The sequence below is a fragment of the Osmerus mordax genome, chromosome 15 (assembly GCF_038355195.1).
Source record: "Osmerus mordax isolate fOsmMor3 chromosome 15, fOsmMor3.pri, whole genome shotgun sequence".
Lineage (NCBI taxonomy): Eukaryota > Metazoa > Chordata > Actinopteri > Osmeriformes > Osmeridae > Osmerus > Osmerus mordax.
Genome location: NC_090064.1, coordinates 1263904 through 1284062, shown reverse-complemented (window position 1 = coordinate 1284062; position 20159 = coordinate 1263904). Strand labels below are relative to the sequence as shown.

General features: G+C 44.2%; 1 protein-coding gene across 1 annotated transcript in view; it reads right to left on the bottom strand.

Moving 5' to 3' along the window:
• Positions 1 to 20159, bottom strand: part of LOC136957517 (piezo-type mechanosensitive ion channel component 2-like) — a 121058-nt gene that overhangs the window by 36436 nt on the left and 64463 nt on the right. Inside the window, exons 12-25 of the mRNA XM_067251500.1 lie at positions 13980 to 14091; positions 13688 to 13878; positions 13407 to 13555; positions 12917 to 13090; positions 12582 to 12826; positions 8383 to 8543; positions 8085 to 8261; positions 7833 to 7955; positions 6924 to 7124; positions 5699 to 5903; positions 5464 to 5565; positions 5176 to 5341; positions 4850 to 5093; positions 4668 to 4764 (exon numbers count right to left, since the gene is read on the bottom strand). Of these exons, the coding sequence (XP_067107601.1) occupies positions 4668 to 4764; positions 4850 to 5093; positions 5176 to 5341; positions 5464 to 5565; positions 5699 to 5903; positions 6924 to 7124; positions 7833 to 7955; positions 8085 to 8261; positions 8383 to 8543; positions 12582 to 12826; positions 12917 to 13090; positions 13407 to 13555; positions 13688 to 13878; positions 13980 to 14091 (2347 nt within the window). The remainder of the gene's footprint in view (positions 1 to 4667; positions 4765 to 4849; positions 5094 to 5175; positions 5342 to 5463; positions 5566 to 5698; positions 5904 to 6923; positions 7125 to 7832; positions 7956 to 8084; positions 8262 to 8382; positions 8544 to 12581; positions 12827 to 12916; positions 13091 to 13406; positions 13556 to 13687; positions 13879 to 13979; positions 14092 to 20159) is intronic.

Below are 20159 nucleotides of genomic sequence, written 5' to 3'. Positions count from 1 at the left end.
TCCCAGACAGATAAGACCTAAACCAGGAGAGAGTGGTTCCCCACATGCCCCTTTCAGAAGTGCCCCTTTGAGCAGGTGGTGGTTGACAATGGTGAAGGCTGCATACAGGTCAAGGATGGTTATGTTATTTTTGTCATCAGAATCATCAGAATCATAAGAATTACCATCCTTATCCTCATCACAAACAATTAATAATCTTTACCAACAGAAATGTTGGTTGTTTTACTATTGAACAGTGCAATGAGTTTGCTAATTACTTCCTATTCCGGCACCTGAGCACGTAGCGAGGCATCCATCACCAGATAGCTAAACAATCTTAAATTGACTGGAGTAGCGCTAGGTATCTCCAATGACAAAGAAGTGTAAAGTCCGTTATGAACGTGAACTTGTACGTCCGTTTATTGAAGTACAGCGTTTTCTTAAAGAGTTTCCAAGAGTGTGAAAACCCAAAGCTTTCCCAAGGCGTACACAGGAAGATCGAGCCAGATAAAAAGAAAAGAACATTACCTAGCTTGCTTTACTGTGAAATGGTTGTTAATGGTTACCAACAACGAGACTTTAAACAGCCAATGGGAACACAAACATCCAAATACACAAGAAAGGGCTGAATACCACTTATTGCCCTACGAGAACACTCAAAAGGAATGAATGCATGTAACATTACACTTCCTATGTAAGATTGAAAATATCTATAATTACATTGCTTCTGCCCAATCATTTCATTGTGGAGATGTCACCTCATCATTTTCTGGTTCCTGTGTTTCAAGCTTAAAAAATAATTTATGGTATTGGCCAGGTGATGAGCAGTGCCTGGTTTCCTCCAGACATGACGCTTGGCATTCAGGCCAAAGATAATTTTGGTCAGAGTCCTTCAGGTACTCCAAGCAGGCTGTCATGTGCACTTTACTGAGAAATGGCTTCCGTCTGGCTACTCTACCATACAGGCCTGATTGGTGGATTGCTGCAGAGATGGTTGCCTCGATACCATCCTGTCTCAGAGGTCTACAGATAATTCCTTGGACTTCATGGCTTGGTTTGTGCTCTGACATGTACTGTCAACTGTGGCAGTAGCGGCTTGTTAATAAAGGGCGCTGGCGCCCCCCCCCATCAAAATTCCAGAAAAATACATGTATACTTAAACACAAAAATAATATAAAAATAAAAGTTTACTCATACGATGTGCTGGCTGGTAGTAATTGCCAGTTTTCGCCAAATTTAATTAAAAAATTGGTTTTAATCAGTAATGTAAATACAAGATGTTTCATGCGGTTCCATGGGCGAGGGACGTTGGATAAATGAATGTCTATTTAAGTCCTTGAAGGGGTCAATGACTGCAAAACCGAGTTTACCTTGTCATAGTTGAATAACGACAGTTCGGTGGGTGAAATGGACATACAGTGAACCATTGACACCTCTTTCCTATGCAAATCTCACAATTTGAAACTGCTGCTGTAAAACGGTCGATTTCCAAAAAGCCACATTTGTGACGTCACAAATGTGGCTCCACCTTTTTTGGCTATTGTCTGTACCTTTGTCATGCCCCAATCTCAGGGTTTGTGTAGATCTCAGACACTAGTTTAGCTGCGCGCTGCTCTTTGTATTTCCAGGGAATTACAAAGAAGAAAGTTTTGAAGTTTTTCACGGTCGTAAATGCAGTGTTCAGGCTGTACAGGAAATGCTGACACTTTTCATAGTCTTCCCAAGGAACCAAATACTCGATGGGCATGGCTGATGATTGTCTATACCGTAGAAGATCCCTGTGCAGTTAAACCCTCAATTACACATTTGCTCGAACCATTTCACTGAGGAGAGTTTTGAAAATCTGGGACAATGTAAAGTAGGATTTTATATGAAGCTGTTGCTGAAAATAGGTGCTGTTCCGACCTTATGTTCATCACAGCTGTAGTATGATTTTGTCGATAACAGTTATTAGCAATGCTAACGTATCCTGTATCTACTATAGGTAAAATGAGTGATGATTTTGTTTATTGGCAATGGGGCTAACGCTTTATTTCATGTTACTGACTGTGTTTCATTCGAATAAATAACCCGTATTGTCATGTAAATCTACAATTCACGATGCATGTTTGTCCAGATCTTTGTCAGTAAAAAAAATAAAAAATCAAGATAGCCAACTGAAGCTGAGTTGAATCACGATAGTTTGGTTGCTAAGCTGTAAAGTTATCCACTTAGACTAAGTCGATCCCGTTTGCTTCGACAACAGAAGTGGAAACAACTAACGTTATAATTTCAAATTATATCTAGTCAATCTGTTGAAAACAGTGTTGTGTAGACACAATAGATTTATTTGCACGTTTTTATTTCAAGTCTCCACCTTCGATGTTTCAGTGAGTGTTGTTAGCCGTGTTGCGTCTTTGCTCCACAGCTTCACTCGTTGTAAACCAACCAGTGTGCAGCTCATCTAAATATTCATGAGCATACCTGTAGGAGCCATTCATTTACTTTGGATAAAAAACTATAAGAGCTCTAAATACAGTGGTAGACTTTAAGTTATATAAATTACGTTGTGTTGGTGTGCATTTACCGCTGCATGTATGTCCCTCTATCGGAAACTCCTCATACTCCTCCCTTTCCAATGATAAACCTACTTAAGGTGGTGCAGTGAACCAGGCCGAGGGTGTGGCAGGTGTGTGCGGAAACAGTCTTTGACCGTGTCATTGGGTCAACGTGCGGACAGGACGCGCCACGCTAAGACAAAGAGGCAGTTTTACTTTTGTTTCATTTTTGCTAAATAAATCCACTCATCAAGAGGAAAGAATAACCAGTTTCATCGTCTTCAATATACACGCGTCAGACTACAGCACCTGCTACTCCCAAGGAAGTGAACAGAGATAGGGAAAGTTTAATGGACAACACAAGAAACCCGAAAACGTAACCTGTTTCTACCACTACAATACTATAAAAGGGAGAAAATGGCTTGTTTTATTCTAGGGCTATTTAACAGGGTGCATTACATTTACATTTAGTAATTTAGCAGACGCTCTTATCCAGAGCGACTTACAGTAAGTAAGTGCATTAGGGCGCATAGAACAGCACCCGGGCCATTTTCAGCCCAACCAATGTTACATGCCCTATCCGGAGACCTTAAGGAAGTGTGAAATACCCTATACAATCAGTAAATGACCCCTTTAAACTTGCGGCAAGCATGTGACCTAAAGCTGGTCTCTAATTGGTTTCTTGAAGATTCTCCTCTGGGCACAGCCTTGGCGAATCAGAGTTGGATACATGTTATTTTATCCAATCTGATCTATCGAATCTCGACACCTGTCATTCAACTTCACGCTCTTGGCCGCTTTACGCGCAGGCGATACCGTCACTCTGCCAAAACATTGCAAGCTGACGATCACACAAATCACTTTCATAGAGATAATGGCAGCAATTAAACCAAATTCTGTCATTTATTTACAAAACAAAACTTTCACAAGGCATTCGCTGGAAGAAAAAAAGAGGATAAAGGATCTCGGACCGGACCAACCCTATTTACAAATCCAGCAACAGGCCAGTGACCGAGGACGAAGCTACAACCTGGGCTTCACCCGCTCTTGTTATGCGAAATAAAGTTGGCTGGCTGGATGTTCAAGTAGATGTTCAGTAGTTGACTTTTGGTAGTAGGTGGGAGGATATAGTAAAAAAAGAAAAACTCTGAATCACTATCTTCTTATGTTTGTAACTTGAATTTTGTATCGTATTGTCTTGCTCTTCTTAAATACGTAGTTGTTTAAATAAAGTAGTGGTGGTTGCCCCCCAACATTATTTTTCACCAACCGCTACTGAACTGTGGGACCTTATATAGACAGGTGTGTGCCTTTCCAAATCATGTCCAATCAACTGAGTTTACCACAGGTGGACTCCAATCAAGTTGTAGAAACATCTCCAGGATGATCAGTGGAAACAGGATGCACCTGAGCTCAATTTGAGTGTCATGGCAAAGGCTGTAAATACTTTGGTACATATGACAAACTTTTTTCACTTTACCATTATGGGGTATTGTGTGTAGAATTTTGAGAGAGAAAAGGAATTTAATCAATTTTGGAATACGGCTGTAACATGGCAACGTGGAAAAAGTGAAGCTCTGTGAATACGTTCCGGATGCACTGTACTCCGCATACAGTGTATACACTGTACTGTGTTTGATTATAGACTGCAAGTAATCTATTCAACTACTGCCACTAGACTCCCATCCTAGTTGTACAAGACAAGGCCCAATTATCTCCCCAGTCTTTTAGACCATCCTTTGTTTCTTTCCTTTGTTTATTTAGTCATTCAAACTCAAGTTTTTCTACTTTCCATACTAAACCCATAACCTATCCAACACTATTCATTCCATATTTCTATTACCGCAATAAATCCTTGTGAATATTTTAACTTGAGTAACTAGTGTTTGTTCTCTCATGTTATGTGATCTGCTCCACTCCTAAACACAAATTGCTTTCTTTAGAATACTGATTCATACATATTAAATATATATAAATAATGTATAACTCAATACTTTATTATAGATTAAGTATCTCTTATTTCTTAAAGACCACACCCCGCTCATCATCTTGATGATTATGATCATCCCCATCATCATCACCGTTATCCTGAGCATCATAAAATTATCATCATCACCATCATTACCATCATAGTATACATTGTCTTCTTACGTTTGGAGTATCCTTTGATGGTGCAGGCCAGGCTGAAGAGCTGTATCAGCCAACAGTGATTGACAACTAGTGCTTTGATGTAACCACAGGCAAGAACCTGAGGAAAGTACAAACCAGTTAGACACAACCACAGTGTGTGTGTGTGTGTGTGTGTGTGTGTGGAATTGTCCCGTGCCACTTACTGACAGGATGTTCTTCATGGTGATGACAAACACATTGTAGGCGATGAGGAAGTCCCAGTAGTGAAGGATGCTGTTGATAGGCTTGAGCAAAAGCTCTCCTCCGAACAACAGCAGGTAGAAGCAGGCCACCAAGTAGCCCATGCAGAAGATGCTGATCCTGGTGGTGCCAGTGATGAAGATGATGGTGAGAACGAACCAAAACAGGTAGCTGAATATGATGACCTTCAACATGTCCAGATACGACCTGGGAGAGGAGGGAGACACAAAACACTGTGATGTCATGTCCTCATAAACCTGCAGTGTAGAAAGTCAGGTGTGGGGCTAACCTGCAGTGTATAAAGTCAGGGGCAGGGTTGAGCTGGCTGAAGGAGGCATCATCCAGGTCATTGCAGATCTCTACATTGTCTCCTGCCAGTAGATGAACAGCCACCTGGTTCTCTTCCTTAAACACCTCCCTCTGCAGAGACACACTCAGCAGGAGCATGAAGTCGTCTGAATAGAGGACAGAAAAAGAGGAGGATGAGAGGACAAGGAGAGGAAGGAGAGAAGAGGACAAGGGATGGTTTAGGTCTAATGTAGAACTAGAAGTGTGATAGTATTGTAGCAGTACTTACAGAGCAGGAAGAGGGGGTTGGGTCTTGTGTGGTAGTCAGGAATGTAGAGCCACTTGATGACATTGGAGTCCATGTTGGATGATGGAAACCTCCAAGGGTAGTCTGTGTAAATACAGCCCTCTGGTCAGGGTGTGTGTTTATGTGTAGGTGCATGTGCATGTGTGTGTGTTTATGAGTGTGTATACATACAGTATGTGCATGTGTGTGAGATTGGTGTGTGCGTCCGTGTGTGCACCTTTGCATGCTGCAGGGGGGACACCTATGCAGAGCAGGTACTGCAGAGTGAGCAGGCAGGACAGAAAACAGCAGTAGCGAGGCCAGGCCTGGGCAATGGACTTCCTGTGGCGACGGGAGATGATGGCGATCAGGCCAAAGGCGTGGAGCATGGCATAGAAGTCCATCCTCTGGCCAATCACGTTCACCGCCAGCAGGAAGCATGTCTGTGAATGAGACAGACAGGATAGAGGAGAGACTTGAAGAAGATACAGGATGTAGGAGAAACTTGTAGAAGGAGAGACAGGATGTAGGAGAGACTTGAAGGAGAGACAGGATGTAGGAGAGACTTGTAAAAGTAGAGACAGGATGAAGGAGAGACTTGTAGAAGGAGACAGGAGGGAGGAGAGACAGGACGTAGGAGAGACTTGAAGGAGAGACAGGAGGGAGGAGAAACGTGTAGAAGGAGAGACAGGATGTAGGAGAGACTTGAAGGATAGACAGGATGTAGGAGAGACTTGTAAGAGTAGAGACAGGATGAAGGAGAGACTTGAAGGAGAGACAGGAGGGAGGAGAAACTTGAATGAGAGACAGGATGAAGGAGAGACTTGTAGAAGGAGACAGGAGGGAGGAGAGACTTGAAGGAGAGACAGGATGTAAGAGACTTGTAGAAGGAGAGACAGGATGTAGGAGAGACTTGAAGGAGAGACAGGATGTAGGAGAGACTTGTAAAAGTAGAGACAGGATGAACGAGAGACTTGTAGAAGGAGGGAGGAGGGAGGAGAGACTTGAAGGAGAGACAGGATGTAGGAGAGACTTGTAAGAGTAGAGACAGGAAGTAAGGAGAAACTTGAAGGAGAAACAGGAGGGAGGAGAAACTTGAAGGAGAGACAAGGAGGGAGGAGAAACTTGAAGGAAAGACAGGAGGGATGATAGACTTGAAGGAGAGACAGGATGGAGGAGAGACTTGTAGAAGGAGAGACAGGATGGAGGACAGACTTCAAGGAGAGACAGGATGGAGGAGAGACTTGTAGAAGGAGAGACAGGAGAGAGGAGAGACTTGAAGGAGAGACAGAATGGAGGAGAGACTTGAAGGAAAGAGAGGAGAAACTTGAAGGAGAGACAGGAGAGAGGAGAAACTTGAAGGAGAGACAGGAGAGACTTGAAGGAGAGACAGGAGAGAGGAGACACTTGAAGGAGAGACAGGAGAGAGGAGAGCCTGGTGGAAGAGAGGACGAGTATCATACCTCGACACCAAACTTGTAGAAGAAGTAGTTCACAAAGTACTTGGCACAGTTCATGATGCCGTCGTCGAGGTGTTGCCGTGTGATGTCATGGAAGATGGTCCTGGTGGTGGGTGGAGTCAGCTTGTGTTGGAGGCGGTGCAGAATCTGGTGTCTGTACACCGTGATCTCAAACACCAGCAGGGCCAGCATCACCAAGTTGTTCTGCGCATCAGGATGAGGGGAGACAGAATGGATGCATGGCTCTGGCTGTGTGTGCACACGTGTGTGAGTGTGTGGGTGTATTTTCCGATAGGCAAAAACTATGCAACAAACGCTTTAGTATGGCTTCAAAATGTACTAACGAGAAGGATAATTCAACCAATCGGTCTGAGTCCGTCCGTCTGTCCGTAACAGAGTCGGAGAAGTATAATTCGGCCTTAACAAGTAACACTAGCATGGTAGTAGAATTGCTAGGAGTATTATGCTAGCTAATTTAGCCAGGAAGCTAATGAAAGCTAGCTAGCTACTGTACCGTTTCGGATAAATAACTTGCGCTGTGTGGGCCGTCGGAAATATTTAGAACTCACACGTCTAAAATACTTGAAAAATATCAAAATGTCATAACAATACATCAAAACGTGCAATATAGCATTGAACAACATAATAAAGTGCAATTAATGCTTATAGTGCAACAAATACTGGAACACTGAAGCGTATGCTGCCCCAATCAGTTCCGAAACCGATGCTGCTAACACTGGCATCGTCGCTAACGGTGCCTACGGTGCTTCAAAAAAATGGGCATCGTCGGTGTTTTGACATTTTAGAACCGGAAGGTATCGGTAGTATCGGTTCTCGTGACATCCCTATGTGGGTGTGTGAGAGAGAGAATATATGACAGAGTCAGAGTGTGCGTGTGTGTGTGAGCCTCACCTTGAGGTTATCCAGCAGAGGTGTTGCCTTGCGAAGCCCCACCCAATGGGCAGGGTCTATAGGTGCATTGTAGAGCAGTGAGGCGGAGAGCTCCTCCCTCTGAGCGTTGCTATAGTTACCAGGCTGGAGGCACAGGGGGGGCCCCGGTTAGTTACACCTCATGACTGCCACACACACATACATGCATACACATGCCAGTCCACTCCACACATACACACACCAGAACACACATGACAGCACACACACACACACCATGGAGCAGTTCCTGTAGTAGGTGTGAGGCTGGATGGAGCTCAGCTGGTACAGCATCTTGCAAATGATGATGATGCAGGTCCACACCGTGCACACACTGGAAGCCAGTGGGCGGAACTGACTGAAGGGCAGAGAGAAGGCCCAGCTCACCACAAACACACTGTTGAACAGGGACACCTGGACACAAAGACACACACGGTGTCAGAGAAGTGACCTGTACACAGACATATTGTATCTCACAGTGTCCTGCTATCACTTCCCCCTCCCACCCCCCATAATCACACCTCCCCCTCCTCACCTCTTTGACCGACACCCAGATGATGTAAGCGGAGACAATCTTGATGATGTGCAGTTCCAGGAGCCACCACAAGAGGAGCTGCAGCCGCTGGACGTACTGCAGGAACTGGAGCAGGAGCACGCTCAGACGGTCTCCCACCAGCCGCCATTTACTCCTCAGGTCTGGGGAGACAGAGAGGTACTGAGGTCCACTGAGGTGTTCTGGTCAAGTCAAGTCTTTTATTGTCAGATGCACAGAACAACACAGGGTCAAACTGGGCACTGAAATTCTTAGGACAAGACAACGCAAAGCAACCTGGCATAACATAACATATAAGTACACACAACATAGATTACATCTATGATAAGCTAAAATATAGTAAACATCCTAATATACAAATAATATACAATATTCAATACAGTATACTAAACCTCTAAATAAACATAATACACATAATAACCATACTAACCTTATAAACCTATACTAACCTAAGACAAGTGAAGTACAATAGTGCAGTATTGCTGATAGTGCAACAAGTAGCTGAAATAACCTATACTAACCTTATAAACCTATGCTAACCTAAGACAAGTGAAGTACAATAGTGCAATATTGCTGATGGTGCAACCAGTAGCTGAAAGTGACAGTGTGTAAAGTGACTAGTGAGGAGTGTATCAGTGTCCATATCAATGTCCATTCAGAAGCCTGATGGCCCTTGGAAAGAAACTGTTTTCCAGTCTGCGTGTGCGAGACCGAATGCTTCCGTATCGCCTGCCAGAAGGCAACGGGGTAAAAAGACTGAAGGATGGGTGGTAACAGTCTCTTAGAATCCTGCCAGCTTTCTTGAGGCATTGTGTGTGGTAGGTGTCCTGTAGGGCTAGGAGCTACCTGCCGATGATGAACTCAGCAGACCGGACCACACTACATAGGGCCTTGCAGTCCCTGTCTGTGCAGCTCCCATACCACACTGTGATGCAACCAGTCAGTATGCTCTCTATAGTGCATCTGTAAAAGTTAGTGAGGATGACATGAGTCCATGCCAAACTTCTTCAGTCTCCTCAAGAAGAAGAGGCGTTTCCGGGCCGCTTTGACCACCTTGTCCGTGTGAGCAGACCAGGTGAGATCATTGCTGATGTTCACCCTGTAGTGAGGTCCGCAAGACCACACGGAGCCAACATCTTGCCACACCTGAAGAGTGATTCAATCACATCAGACAAACCTAATCAGCCCTTGTGACACCCTCAGTATGCTGATTACCCACCAAACGCCGATGCAAAGGAACCATAGAATTGGGGGGGGGACCTCCCCAATCTACCTAATCAGCCCTCCTGCTGGCTTGCAAGCTTCAAAGGGCCTGATTTAGACAACACGTCTCCAGTGACCATTTGCTATCCGTTTTGGCGGCGATTTGAACAAAGAACATACCTTGATAAGAACTTTTGAGGAAAGTTCTTGAGACTTCACCTTTACCACAAGAGTACAAGGTGGAGAATTATGAGAGGGATATTTGTGTTATGTTTGTTACTTTGTTTTAATGTTGTGTTCACTGAAATATTGATTCTAGTAACAACTCCTTCTTCCTGAAAGATAACCACGTCATTCTTGGTATCTACACGAAGCTATCATAATAAAACAATCATTCAACTATATTTTGTAACTGTACCAAGATGTCCAGAACATTATTTGAACCATCGAATGAACCAGCCAGAGATCAGATCACACCTTTGGTAGGTGTGAAGGAAGGAGGGGGGAGTTGAGAACCCAGCTTCCCCCAATCCACATCTGACCCCAGACGGGTCCTCTCTCGAACTGTATAAAGCCCTAAGATGACCATCAATCTCGGTCTCCAGCGAAACCGACCATGGCATGAACGCCATCAGGATTGGCGTTCCAAAGGACATCGCCAAGCTTCTCCTGAGATTCAACTTCATAGTGAACGCGTCACTATCTGGATGTTTCAACAGAAGAACCAAAAACGCAATTCCAAATGCGACTTCACTGAGATCCCGCAGACTCAGTCACATGACCCAGCGCAGCCGCGCTGTGACTTCAGATTCTTCAAATGGACCTTTGGTGCAAACCGCCCTCAACATCATTGATCAACCCCTGATCAAACGTAACTATGGCTAACGCTCTTTCCTCCTTGACATGGCATTGGCGTGAGCTCTGTTTATGATTTGTAAGGATGTAATCATTGACTGTACAATTTCTGTCTTTCTTTAAGTTAGACCATTTCATTCTGTTCATTGAAACCAATCTCTCATATCAAACCCATAATCCAACTTGTTCATAAGATCTGTTTACCTTACTTGAATAAATTCATTGTAAAGATATTTTGACGTGCGTGTTCACTGATGTTACGATTGGCTCTACACTTAGAACGAATTCATTCCTAAAGATGAGACTGATTATTACATATTAAACATAGGATTCCCTAATGTCCTAAACCAATATTAGGGTGGTGCCCCGAGACTTTATGATAAATTAAGTATTTCTATCTTTAAACGAGCAAACCCCGCTACAACCCCGAGGAATCTGAAGCAGCTGACCTTCTCCACTTCGGATCCGTTGATGTTTAGGGGTGCATGCTCCTCCTCCTGCCGCCTCCTATAGTCCACAATCATCTCCTTAGCCTTGCTGATGTTAAGAGAGAGGTTATTGTCCTGACACCATAATGTCAGGGTATCAACCTCCTCTCTGTAGGCTGACTCGTCACTGTCAGAGATGAGGCCCACGACAGTTGTGTCGTCAGCAAACTTAACAAGGAGGTTGGAGCTGTGCGTTGCCGCACAGTCGTGAGTGAACAAGGAGAACAGGAGAGGGCTGAGCAAACAGTCCTGGGGGGTGCCTGTGTTGGCAATCAGTGTGGATGAGGTGCGGTCACCGATTCTCACCACCTGTGGCCTCCCCATCAGGAAGTGGAAGATTCACTTGCATAGGGAGGTGCTTAGTCCCAGGTCCACAAGCTTGGAGATTGAATGCTGAGCTGAAGTCAATGAACAGCATCCTCACATATACGTATTCCCTTTGTCCAGGTGGGAGAGAGCGGTGTGCATGGTCAGGGCGATGGCATCGTCTGTAGACCTGTTGGACCGGAATGCAAACTGCATAGGGTCCAGGGTGGGAGGCAGCGAGGAGCAGATGAATGATTTGACTAGCCGCTCGAAGCACTTCATGATGACAGAGGTCAGTGCTATCGGGCGATAGTCGTTCATGCAGGTGACCTTGGTGTTCTTGGGCACGGGGACAATGGTGGTCCTCTTGAAGCAGGTGGGGAGTACAGACAGGCTGAGGGAGAGGTTGAAGATGTCAATGAAGACCCCTGCTAGCTGGTCAGCGCAGCCCCTGAGGGCCCTACCTGATATGCCGTCTGGGCCAGGTGCCTTGCGAGGGTTGATCTTTTTGAAGCAATGCCTCACCTCAGCTACAGTTAGTGTAGGCACACCACTGGCTAGGCCTACAGGTAGCTCCACTGCAGGGGAGTCACTGTCCCTCTCAAAGCGAGCGTAGAAGGCATTCAACTCGTCTGGCAATAGGACAGAGGACTGGGTCTCACTGTAGCCTCTCCCTTTGTAGTCTGTAATGGCTTGAAGTCCACTCCACATACGCCTAGGGTCAAAGCCATGGTAGCTGGACTCCACCTTGGTCCTGTAAGCCCTTTTCGCTGCTTTGATGGCCTTAAGAAGGTCATATCTGGCCTTCTTGTACCGATCAGGGTCCCCAGAGTTAAAGGCAACAGACCGGGCTCTCTGTCTGGGGAGATTGTTTTCATCATTGTTTTTCTTTATATGCTTCCAATATGTGTTGAGAACTCATGCAGTGGTCAATCCAGGGCTCCATTGCTTAGCACAGCTCAACATAGCATTTATATATAGTTATAGGCATATTTATTATTCCAAATGCAAACCAATCATCCAAACACTGTCACATGCAACTCTGCATGGGGGTCCTGAGCAACACACCTGCTGATTTTCAACTTTATACAATGCCCAGTTCTCACAATAGTAGAGACACACACACACAGATACAGAGATTTCAGCCTTTATAGTCAGAAATCCCTGTTACTTCCAGGGGGATGGGTAAGGTTGACTGATCAGATAGTGACAAGGTCAACCGATAGTGGTTAGTGGGCACTAATAGTGTGGTAACTAATGTTGCCATGGCAGCAGCCCCAGCACAGACAAACCTATAATATATAGTAATATAATCTCCATGTGCCCTACCGGTGTTGTCCTCTGGTGGGGTGTCCTGATCCACATTGCAGGGTTTGCTTTCTGGCTGGCTGGACAAATGCACAGGTACCATATCTCTCTTCTTCTCCATCCATTCTTTGTTCTCCTCCTTCTCCATGTGTTCTTCATTCTCCTCCATTTCCTGCTCCCCCCCCTGCTCCTCTTCCATTTGTGGTAGGTGGAGGGGGGGCTTGGCCAGAGAGATGTCAGCCAGACTACCATCTAGATGGACCAACCTGAAGACACACACAAAAACAGATTCAGAGACATAACCCTCAAACACACACACAGTTCTAGAGCCAGTATGGGTCAGTCCTAGTCCCTACCGTGTGATGGTGCTGCTCTGCTTGTCCGACACAGTCTTGATGTCGGTCAGAGACAGGAAGTGATCGTGGAAGTAGTGGAGATGCAGCACACACACCAGCAGGAAGGAGGCGGGAACAAATATCCTAGTAAAGAGAGCAGGAACCGAGAACCTCTCCAGACCCAGGTCCTCCAGTCTGATCTCACACACACACACACACACACACATACAGTAGAAGATGGATCAGATGTGCATAGCTCTACAGCATGTCAAAGGTCAGAGTGGAGGAACAGGTTTGTACCAGTCACATTGCCCAAGTCTCATCTACCAGGCATGGTGAATAAAACTAATACTACAGTGCAACCAAAACATTTCAATTACAGTAAGTAGGGGGAACACAAACAAGGGGAACAAAAAATAATACTATTGTGCATTCTCAATTATTTATATAGAGCAACAACAGAATTACAGTGCATTAGTACTCATGAAGGATGTTGACTCCCCCCTGGTACCTGTCTTTGCTCATGCCAGTCAGGCGGGCCCAGGCCTGCAGGGAGGAAGGGAACTGGAAGGTGTACACCAGGATGAGCACCAGCATGGTATACACCACTACCGACATCCAGAAGTACTTCAGCACACGCCGCCACCATTCATAGTGCACCTGAACACACAGTCAGTAGAAAAGACACAAGTATTCAATAAAACTACAGAAACAACAGAAAAGAGATATGTGCGAGTAACTGTGTTTGGAAGAGATTGTGTGTGTGTAAGAGTGTGTATTTGACCATGTTACCTGATAGAGTGCCACACAGAAGAGGAACAGCATCATGTAGATGATCTTGTACATGACGATACGTCCCTCAAAGCTGACGAAGAAGAACATGCCTCCACATACGTAGATCCAGTACTTGACAAACATCCTGATCACTGTGCTGCCTAGCAACGCCATCACCTCTCTCTGTCCCCCAGCCTGCTCCTCCTCCACTACACACATCAGACATCTCAGGTCAGCCGCTAATATGGATGGACAGACAAGCAGATGGGAAGACAGATAGACAGACAAAACAGGTACAAAACAGACTCACCCTTCCTGTGGGCTTCTATCTTGATTTCAGAAAGCCCTTCCTCCTTCTGGCTCGCTTTCCTCTCTGTCAGGGACTGTCTCAAGAGTAGCCAGAAACTCAGAAGACACAAGATCTACACACACACAGAAAAAAAGTTAGTTGACTGCAGCTCCAGTATGAGAGGGTCTAGTCGGCCATGCTTTGTACCTTGCTGTGTACAGTGTTGTGTATGGTGCTGTGTAGGGTGCTGTGTAGAGTGCTGTGTGTACCGTATTTTTCGGAAATAAAGCCGCGGCTTATATTTCGAAGCGGCTTAGCCCGGTTTTAGAACAAAAAAGTGGCTTCGTTCCAAGATCTCTACGGACGGGCAGCTAATTTAATGCTCAACACTTGAACATGGCTTATTACATTACATTTAGTAATTTAGCAGACGCTCTTATCCAGAGCGACTTAGAGAAAGTACAGGGACATTCCCCCCCGAGGCAAGTAGGGTGACGTGCCTTGCCCAAGGACACAACGTCATTTTGCACAGCCAGGAATCGAACCAACAACCTTCTGATTAATAGCCTGACTCCCTAACCGCTCAGCCATCTGACCCCACCGTTACCGTTACATGAAAGAGGAATTATTTCTACTGTGTCAGTTACACACTATCAGGGCTTGGAAATACAGTGACTTGCAAATGGATAGTAGAGCATAACATTTCATAATTATTTCAGTAAATCAAACAGCTGCAAGACCCAATGAAATGTTATATACAGCTAGCAAACTAACGCTGGCATCGCTAACGACATTGGCTAATTCAACTTCGGTAGTGTAACCGAGCTCTTTGTAGGTTCGTTTTACATATATTTGTATATGGTCGTGTGGACAATAAGACACTGACGCGGTCTCTTTTCACAACTTGTATTTTCCCACTGCTCTTCTTGACATCGCCATTCGAACAGCCCTCACTGATAGTGATGTGTCGTTCGTGAACGATTCGGGACTGTTGCATAGGCTCGTCGAAGTAAACAGAAATGATTCGTTCATTTCCCGACTCGGTCTTCGGGTACGAGTCTTTGGATTAGTGATGTGTCGTTCGTGAACGATTCGTTCATTTTGAACGAATCCTTACAAGGACTCGGGAGTAACAAGTCCTCTCAAAGAGTGATTCATTCATTTTCTCGTGGCCACGCATCGGGACTGTTGCATGGGCTCGTCCAAGTAAACAGAAATGATTTGTTCATTTCCCAACTCGGTCTTCGGGTACGAGTCTTTGGATTAGTGATGTGTCGTTCGTGAACGATTCATTCATTTTGAACGAATCCTTACAAGGACTCAGGAGTAACAAGTCCTCTCATAGAGTGATTCGTTCATTTTCTCGTGGCCGCGCATCGGGACTGTTGCATAGGCTCGTCCAAGTAAACAGAAATGATTTGTTCATTTCCCGACTCGGTCTTCGGGTACGAGTCTTTGGATCATTTTTCACGTGACCTGCATAGGCTCTGTAGTGGTAGCTAGAGGAAACAAACGATTCGTTCATTTCCTGACTCGGCCTTTCTATGAGTCTTTGGATCATTTTTCACGTGACCTGCATAGGCTCTGTACTGGTAGCTAGAAGAAACGAACGATTCGTTAATTTCCCGACTCAGTCTTTCTACGAGTCTTTGGATCATTTTTTACGTGATCTGCATAGGCTCTGTACTGGAGCAAACAAACGATTCGTTCATTTCCCGACTCGGTCTTTCTACGAGTCTTTGGATCCTTTTTTCACGTGACCCGCATTGTATTTTTTAGTAGAGGAAACAGTTTCCTCATTCCCTTTTGCGTGGCCGCTGTTTTAGTAAGACGTGAATATTTGCTCAAGTCATCATACTGACTGTTATTTTCACTTTACATTTACACTTACAGTTTAGTGCAGTGTAATTGTTTGCCGTGATAATTAAATGCTAGTGTGATAATAAATGACACAAACTGTCATGATACATTATTGTAATGCAGGATGTTCCTACAAAACAGTATCTGCTGGTGCACATGTCATGCACTAACCTACATGAGAATATGACACGTGTTTGCAGTGGCCGGATAGCCCCCCCCCCCCCCCCCCCTCGAAAAAAGATTCGTTCATTTTACTGAAGGAGATTCAAAGAACCGAATCAGTAAAATGCTTATCACTACTCACTGACTTCACGTAATGCTTACGTCAGCATCATGCCTACGGCAACTCCCGAGGGACAAAACACCCTTGTCCGTTGAACATAGAAAGGTCTGCTACAGCAGGCTATCCTCGGGATTTGCAAGCTTTTGTAAACATAGCAATGGATTTTGCCACTAAATGAGTGACTTGGCTTTATTTCTGGACATACTATCCACAACCGAAGTGTGTTTCACAATGCTGTAAGTTCGCTTATACTCGTGCATTGCTTGGTATTGTAGCGACAATAGGTGCATTCGACATCGACTGCGGCTGCATGAAACGACCGGCGAGAGTTGCCGCTTGCAGTCGGGAGGAGTTAAAAACGCCTCCTTTGCTTTACAGGATCTTTAAGGAGGCGTTTTTAAGGAAAGATAGGTGGATTGATTTTGTGAAGAGCCACGCTGATGGAAAGCTTCGCATCAACTCCAACATCTGCCTCTGCAGTGACCATTTCACGGCGGATAGTTTTAACATGGACCAGAGACGGACGGGGTTCAAGGACACACGGCTTCTCTTGCAGCGCGGAGCCGTACCAAGCATCGCCCTCCCGGCCGTTCCTCCTCCGGTCGCACCTGGACCATCCACCGCCGCCAGCAGTCACTCAGTTCTGTGTGCTTGTTATAATTATTCTAGATACCTTTTTCCATAGGTATCTCTGCTATGAGTTAATGCAAACCGCTAACTTGATATTAGGCTACTCGGTGTAGAATGATGCAGGGCTCTCAAGTGTCACGCATTGAGCGTCACAGTCACTCATTTCGGTCTTTTGTCACGCCCTCCCTCCACACATTGTATTTCTCACGCTGAAAAAAAATATTTATAATATATTTAATATGCCGCAGCACCCAACCAAAATTCCTCTGGCCGCGCCGCTCTCACTATGGAACCGGCAGGAATCAAACGCCTCTCCCCTGGAGTTCATAGTCGAGCCTGCCACTTATCAGCCAATCAAAAAAAAGAAAATGTCTATACAATAGCCAATCGGAAAATAGCACCATTGTATCAGGTTAAAATTTTATGCAACAACCAATGGAAAAAAAGCATATCCTGTAATTTTTCGTGATTCTGCTACAACGTCTTCTGAAAGTTTTGTTCACCTACAAAGCAAACCACTGGAGCTCGAGCATCACTTTGAGCAGTCATGATCTCCTGTTTTACTGTTACAACATATTCACAACTTGTTTGACACAAACAATGACAACTTGACTGCTGTTAGAAAATGTTTACCAGATAATTAGCATCAGTTTTGCATGAGTGTTGACAGTGCATGACAGTTTTACAGCCTGTTCACTGACAACACCTACTCAGAACAAGTAGTTCATAGATGTAGCCAGTGTGTATTGGTGAAACTCACTCCTCAGGTATGTAAAAGGCCACCCGCATCAACGAATCGTTAGCTTTTCGTTGGCGTAGTTGGTAGTGGTGGCGCTTAAGATGTCAGAGGTGGCAGGTTTGAATCCAGTGCGGGACGAACATAGGCCCGATACCTCTGACGAGGCTTGCAATACTTCGTCTGTTATTGGGTGTGCTTTGCCTTCGGCAAGGGCACAACCTTTGTTCTCTCACATATATATTATTATTATTATTCTTTTTATTATTCTTTTTGCCCCCCTAAAACTCAGTCAATATTTGGCCTACATAGACAAAGTAGGTGTCAAAAGTTTCGTCTTGGTAGCGATTGAGTTGCTTCTATTGGAATTTACGTTCCGTTGCATGGTTTAGGCTGAAGTTAAGTTTTTGTGGCGAAAAGTGAAGCTAACGGTGGCTAATTTGCTAGCCACAGTCACTGACGTTACTAACGTCACTACGTCACTAACGTCACGAAAACCCGCGTGACTACCTTTGGCAGAACATTCGTTTCGCATCTGTTAACTTGGGGGATAGCTAGGCTAACTATAGCTTTACTGCAAGGCAGCTGCAGAAACGCCACAAGAAAAGAGGCCAGGGTGATACCTATTTACTCATTTTACTTTGTGATATGACACACAATTGTGATGTGTAATGTACAATATAAGCTGATATTATTAAGGAAGTACATCTACTTTCGGAAACAGTAGTCTACTATTTCACTGAAGTATTAGCATCATGACATTAGCCTGTGTTGCCCGGGCAACACATACTACAGTGGTCTATGATGTAGCGTTATCTGTTTTCAATCGTTAAAATAAACATTCCTCACATATACATTTTCGTTGTAGGATTTATTCTGACATTAGTAAACGATTTGTTGGTGAAATTACCATTACCTGTCGTTTCAAACCAGTGTAGCTCACTGCAACGCTGTAGCTTACGCGAGACACACTACAAAAACATCTACACTACACAGCTGTTTAGGAAGTCAAACAGCGACAGAACATGTTCGGCACTCTCCTTAAATCAAAAGTCTATCTAACTACTAACCTGAACTTCATTGCCACAGCCTAAACATTGTCAATCTGTTCCTGAAAATAATTAATTTCAGCCTAAACCGTACAACGGAACGTTAAATCCAATTCAACCAACGCAATCGCTACCAAGACGAACAGTAGTCTAGTACTTTACCGTAGTAGTACAATTTACCGGGGCAGCTTCTCCACACAGGGCTATATCGCATTTTGCGTTGTTACTGACAATGATCGCTACCAGTGAGCTTTTTATGAATGAGCGATTTTCCACTAAATAAATGTCAAGCTTATTTACGTTTTGGGGGGCATATTTTCAGTTACCAGATGGTACTGTTTGAATCGCGATTCCATCTTCTACTGCCGGGTAACGTCGTAGAATAATCTCCAAAGGGGGTTCTTTATTAATGAATGAATGCAATGAGTAGGCTAAATGCCTGAAAATATCATGAGAAGGGAAAAACTTAAGATGACGTTTAAGTCATAGAGATTAGGTCAATTTTTACACCGGTCTGCCAAATTTATTCGTTTTGATTCAACGTTGAGGCTGCCTCTTGCAGGGGAAATGAGAAGACATCTATTTATTTTTACACTTCACTCGTATTTTCAGTTGTAAATGAGCAGCAAAAAAAAAAATGCTTTTAAATCTATGTAATCTTTATAAATAATAAGTATTCATTTTTATATAAAATATACAGAAATATCAGTTGTAAAAATGTCATTCAAAAACGGACCCCTGTGCAACCGACGCAAGCAAGCACACCCTACAATTTCCCCAGAAATTGTACCCTCTCTAGTATATAATTGGCCTAGTCTTATTTTCGTTATCACACGATGACTGAAATATTGTCACATTATAAACATCTCTTTCCAAATAGGCGTAATAATTTTATTAGCACTAAATACATTTAAGTGTTTTGCATAGTCGATGTTATAGGTCACTTTTAAAATGTCCTATTTTATAATTATATCTTGGCCATGGATGCATTAATTATTGCTGCCTTTCAAAGATGTCAGGTAAAAAGCAATAAATTAATAAATTAATTTTGACCCTCTGATGGGGGGGGCGGGGGGGGGGGGAATGTCACTCTTGCCTGTCTTCAAAACTTGAGAGCCCTGATGATGGTATTTTGGTGAAATGGTAGCCTAGCTAATGTGCTAGAAGTAGTTGGAGAGCTCACTGTCTGCTGTCTCTGGTGTCCATTTTTACTCCTGAGTTACAGCTCAGGGAAACAAGCTTCATTTACATGCATCTGTATGTTTCACTCATTGAACAAATAAATTATCTGGGTCGTAGGTACTTGAGACAGGCAGCGCCTTCCAGCGAGGGACACCCCCCCCCCCCCCAGTCTCAAGCAGAGAAGACTGCTGATTTTCTCACGATTTCAAAGCCTAATTTGCTGCGTTGACGTCAGTCATGGCCAATCAAGCGCTGTTTGCTTACTTTATTGCTGACGAACTGCATGGTTGCGAATTAAATTGTTTTCGCATTAGAACTTGCACAAACCAGTGCACTGAACTTTGTCATTTTATGTATTGGGCTATGTTAAACTCTTTTCCAATCTGCAGTTTGATAATACAACTAGAACTCAATTAAACTTAGTCTTTCCGTTACTGAAGAGGCAGACTAAAACCCTTTCT